Here is a 5,710-nt window from a genome sequence, read left to right as displayed (position 1 = left end):
CCCAAGGCCCCGCTCCCGGACTAATGTTATATATATATAATATAATAATATATATCCACAATCAATAGGGGGAGGGATTCGATCCTGAGACCTAACCCTCCATAAGCAAATCAGTTCTATCTCGTCAACTTGTCAATAATGGTGACTCTGACTTGGTTTGACAAGTCACTCACAAAAATTTTCGTGACACGTACAGGATTTTCAGGCCGGATTCTCACGTCTTCCCTATGTCCACGTGGCGATACATATTTTAGTATCTACATAAGTAATGTAAATCGACACAAATTTTTCGAATTCTTTTTGTTATAGATAATCGAAGATAAATCTTACTGTCATTTGGCAGCAGGATGAACGGAATCAAGTGGAGAACACGGTACCATGTTAGAGTGATGACAACATGGAAGAAACAACTGTAGAAGCACCAACAGATATAAACGTTCGTCAAGCGGAATGCAAAAAATCAAAACACTTATATCAGATGGAACCAAGAATAAAATTTTAAACATGAAGTAAAATCAAAGAAAACAAGTTACAAAAGTGATGTCTCATTTTGGGTGATAAATTAGGTTTTAAGTTTAAAGGCAGCCAATTATCATATCGCACTAACAGTCAACCATCACCATTGTAAATTGTTTGCTGAAACAAGATTCCATACCCTAGGAATTTGCTCGATGAAAGGACTTATGGTTGATAAAGTTATCATAGAAGGTGATGCAATTAATGGCCATGCTGCAATTAGAGACGTCCAAATATACCGTGGAGGAGACGCACAGTATTGGCCATTAGAGATGAGGAAAAAAAAAATACTACGATGAGATTTTTTTCAGGTATGTCCTTGGAGATGTAAATCAAACTGCTCATTTATTATGTCAAATTTGCTATGAGATAAAATGTAACTCAATAGTGGAGAGTATCTAATTTTGACATTCAGTACCATCCCCTGGAAGTTGAAAGACTATCCTTTTACCTGCCAAATGAAGAAACAATTTGCTCCATGAAACAGATGACTTGGAGGAAGGGCTATCAAGAGTTGATATAGATAAGTGTATCGAATCGCTGAAAACAAACAAAAACGATGAAGATGCAAGGGAGTTGATTTCCCAACAAAATAGATTTGGAATACTGATGTAAAAAAATGGAAAAGAGGGCAGAATTGCAACACGCCAACACCATTGGAAGAATATGTTTTCCTAGAGGAGGCTGCTAACAGAGGTGGTTGACATCAACCAAATCCAAGCCACTACTACTTAATTACATATTACTATGTCTATTTTGGAAGTATTCATGAGATTATGGGTTTCTGATTTGACGAATTGACGAATTTAGGCTACACTCTGTCTGGGTGCATGGTGTATTCGGGTTGCATTAAGTTCAAATGGTGGTAAGGTACTTTCGACTGAGTTTGTACAATGATTAGATGTAGTATTAATGTTGATATACCTATGTAATATACTAATATGTAATTATTATTTTCTAAAAATGTTATCGTTCGTAAAACTTTGAGAGATAACCACAAGAGTTATCGGTAGGAGATTTTTGTTTTATAATCTGAAAACAGAAGGATCCTACACTTTGGAATACATTTTCCATCTTATTTGCATTAGATACCCTACTTATAATAATCCATATACGAAAAGCAGTTTAATGACACTAGCCCGTGCATTATTGCACGGGCTTAAAAGGACTTGTAATAGTATATTGTTACTACTGAACTTCGGTATTGATTAATAAGTCTGCCTGCTTGTACCTGTATAAAAGTTGATTTTCACATTATCAAACTTGTTAATTAAATTAGATGTTTGTCGTCTGGGTGTGGATATTAGTACGATGCTAATGCAAATGAAAGTTTTCTATTAACTTTTTTTTTTTTGTTTTTTTTTTTGGATTTTTGGATCGGTTATAACAAGCCCTTCTAGTCAAACATCAAAATATACTCAACCAAAACCGATCATTACAGTTCTCACCACACCACACCACACCACACTACAGTATGCATCTGTAAAGCATCATTCAACTGCTAACTACGTAGAATGAGAAACTAGTAGTATGTGAACTGAACTTACAATATTCTCCTATTTTAAATCTTTTAAAAGAAAAGATGCATCGGTTTTAATCGGGAAGTGTAATTTGGACTCTATGGTGTCATGTCGCATATTATTAGAACGTAATGGTAAAGCACAATCTCCATCTTCTAACAGCACGAAACTTGGATGATTTTTCATTGGTTTGTCATGTGGCTCGAACTCTACCGTTTTGAATACAATGATTTAGTGGGTGGCATTTTCTTGGATATTATGTATTTTTGGTTATCAAATAGATGGGATACAAAATCTTATTCTGCGCCAAGATACTAATGTTGGTAATCTTTTAGGGGTGGGATGTGAATCATGACTTAACATATCAGCTGTGGATTCATGTCAAATTGTCAATGCGTATAAAGATTACTTTCCTGGAAAAGATGACAAGACGAAGTTAACTAATTAAAAGTAACGCTGTCCCTGCTTACCAGATTATAGAGAACTTATTAGGACTGTATTGTGTGGTCACAGAGTCATTTTCAGCATCGCAACTCTGGAGTGGAGACTACTCCCCATAAACCCTGCTCTAATTAAGTAACTTAGTTGACTCCCCTTGTATTTATTACATGATACTAAATGATTTTTGTGTGGAGTAAAATTTATGATAGAGAAGAGCTAGATTTTACTAAAATATGCCAATTTTAAAAGAATCAGTTAACCGATTTTAAAAGCATCAAAAATGTAAACTACAAGCAAGCTGAGTATTAAAATGTTCAAATGTACCTCGACACATTTCCTGTTGATATCAATGATATGTTTAGAGGATTATCAACGGTATCATTAATCTCCTAATCACACTTCCATAAAACCAACCTCCAATCACAAGCTTTCAGTTGTAAAGACTAAACACACAGAGAGAAAAAGAAAAAAAAGGCAAGCTGGAGGTTTGACGGGAAGCGAAATACCGGCAAGTATGAATTTACTAAAAATGATGATGATAAATAAAGATGTTAGGATCTGTTGAAATGTTGTTTATATTGATTTTTTAATTTAGTAAATTTTTTTATGAAGATATCATCAGTATTTACTATTTATAATGAAAGCATCTCTACGTTTAGTGTTTATCATATTTTTACTCATTGCTATTGCTTCTATGAGTTGTAAAATCGCAGTTCATAAAGTGTTTAGTTCCAGATCCACACAGTATGGGATATCATCATTAAGATTACAAGGAAATGAAATTAACAAAACGCTGATTAGGTATGCAGAGATCGATATAGGAAAGGAGAAGACAAAGAAAGATATAGAATATCTGTTACAAGGGAGTTCTGGTGGAGGGAGAAATAGATCGTCATATGATAATCATCGTAGGGAGGTTGAGTTTTGGTCGTCTACCCGTGGTATACATGTTAGTCTTCGTTCGCCAAACCCTTATAAACAATTGTTAGAATTTCGTAGAATTCTTCGTGGTTGGTTTAGGAATAAGATGTTTGAAAGTGATGATGTTATGAGGGGATTGGTTAGTCAAGCGAAACGGCCGGTGGATAAGCATTATGGCTTTGAGAATTTTGATAGGAAGTATGATTCGTGTGCAGTTGTGGGGAATAGTGGGATTTTGTTGAAAACTGAATATGGAGATATGATGGATAACCATGAGTTTGTGGTTCGGTTGAAAAATGCCAGAACCAGGGGGTATGAGAACTATGTTGGGTCGAAAACTAGCATTTCGTTTATTAATAGCAACTTGTTGCATCTTTGTTCTACAAGGGAGACGTGTTCTTGTCATCCTTACGGTGAAATGGTTCCGATTGTTATGTATATTTGTCAAGCAATACATTTGATGGATTATATAGTATGCAATTCTACACATAAAGCTCCGTTGCTTACTACAAATGCGAGGTTTGATGTTTTATGTTCTCGAATTGCGAAGTATTACTCGCTGAAACTATTTACGGAGAAGACTCGGAAATCGCCTCAAGAATGGGCGCCTTCGCACGATGGAAGTCTGTTTCATTACTCTTCTGGTATGCAAGCTGTAATGCTTGCATTGGGGATTTGTGATAAAGTTAGTATATTTGGGTTTGGGAAATCTGTGACAGCGAAGCACCATTATCATACTAACCAGACGTCAGAGCTTCCTTTGCATGATTATGAAGCAGAATATGCTTTCTACCGGGATTTGGTTGAAAACCCAGAAGTAATTCCGTTCCTTGTTAACAAATTCAAAGTTCCTCGGGTGGTTATGTATCACTAAATTTGTTAGACTTCTCCCTTAAAGGTCTTGACAAAATTTTCTCTCGCATTCAACAGTGATGAAACTCTCCTTTCCTATTAGTTAAATAAGTTTTTTTCTAATATAGAAGTTATGATGAGGATAAGTGGAAAAATTCTATTGGTTGGAATATTTAAAATTGAGTTATATTTTGTTTACGTAAAATACTTAATTGTTCGTTAGTAACGGCGTGTACAAAAAAATAGGTGGACAACACTTCTATCAAAGTGATAGACTAAATTATTTAGTTACACCATGTTTACACCAATACTTAACTGTGCATTAGTTAAGGTGGACGATACCTACTTCTAAACTTGGAAAATTCAACCCATTCCAAATTTAACACTGATTTTCGAGTTATAAGAGCTTCTCCAATAGCATGTGTGTGGAGATAAATGTCAAAATCCACCTAGGATGCACATCCATTTTCTCTAAAATCATTCTCCAACCCAGATGTCATAAATCAATGTATGCATGACTTTAGGTAGAAAATGTCAAGGGGAATGTCTAGTTTCACACATTCCCCTTGACATTGTCTACCATCCTAGTCAGCTTTTTTAATTAAAAATATATTTTATTTCCTAAAATTAATTCTAATACAATAAATAATCATTTTTTTTAGATCCAATAAAATCTTAAAATTACTAAACATAAAATTTACATTTAATAAAAAAATGATCACAAACAACATCATCTAACTCCTTTAAAATCCTAAGTCATATGAGGCCCCACGTCGCGCGGTGATGGAAACTCCCCCTCTAGGTTAAAAGTGAACACCACCCATCTCACCAAATTGCTCCAAATTTTCTCTCTCCTCACGATTTTCGAATTTCTATCAAATATTCCGTAAACAAAAAAAAAGGAAAAAAATCTTATTTCCGCATAAACCTAATAACTTAACCGCAAAAAGAATATCTTTCTCCCAGGGGGTTAGTCCTCGAGTGATTTCGGGGGAGTTGAGTGTATTTTAAATCTCAGGGATTTTGAGAGAGTTTGAGAGAGTGTAGGGAGTTTGAGAGAGTTTTGTGTTTTTGAGTTCAGGGAGTTTGGGGGAGTGTAGGGAGTTTGAGAGAGTTTATTAGAGGGAGTTTGGGGGAGTTTGAGAGAGTTCACTCCTAACTCATTCTCTTTTAAGAAACAATAAACCCTTATTTGCAAATAACATTGATCTTTAATCAAAAGAAAAAAATAAATGAAAATGATCATATCTATGTATCAATAGTATGTTATTTTGTACAACGAGATAATTTTTTTCCCTTCAATTTAACGGTCTCCATACAATTCTAACTCCCTTTGTTCACGAACATCCACTAGTGTCTTTCTTCTTCTCAGGTGTAGCTTCTACCAACAGTTCCAATAATTTCTCAGTCTCTCGAGTTGTCCATTGTTTGTAATTCGTAGTCACTTCCGTTTCCGGTTC

General features: G+C 35.0%; 1 protein-coding gene across 1 annotated transcript; it reads left to right on the top strand.

Annotated features, from left to right (window-relative positions):
- Positions 1 to 3,114: 3,114 nt before the first annotated feature.
- LOC113353286 (beta-1,6-galactosyltransferase GALT29A-like) lies at positions 3,115 to 4,272 on the top strand. Its single transcript, XM_026596934.1, has one exon. The coding sequence runs from the start codon at positions 3,115 to 3,117 to the stop codon at positions 4,270 to 4,272; it is 1,158 nt and encodes a 385-aa protein (XP_026452719.1).
- The last annotated feature ends 1,438 nt before the right edge of the window (positions 4,273 to 5,710 follow it).

This window comes from Papaver somniferum, chromosome 2 (genome assembly GCF_003573695.1).
Source record: "Papaver somniferum cultivar HN1 chromosome 2, ASM357369v1, whole genome shotgun sequence".
In the NCBI taxonomy this organism is placed as follows: domain Eukaryota; kingdom Viridiplantae; phylum Streptophyta; class Magnoliopsida; order Ranunculales; family Papaveraceae; genus Papaver; species Papaver somniferum.
The sequence above is the reverse complement of the archived record's forward strand: the minus strand, read 5'-3'. Positions and strand labels throughout refer to the sequence as shown.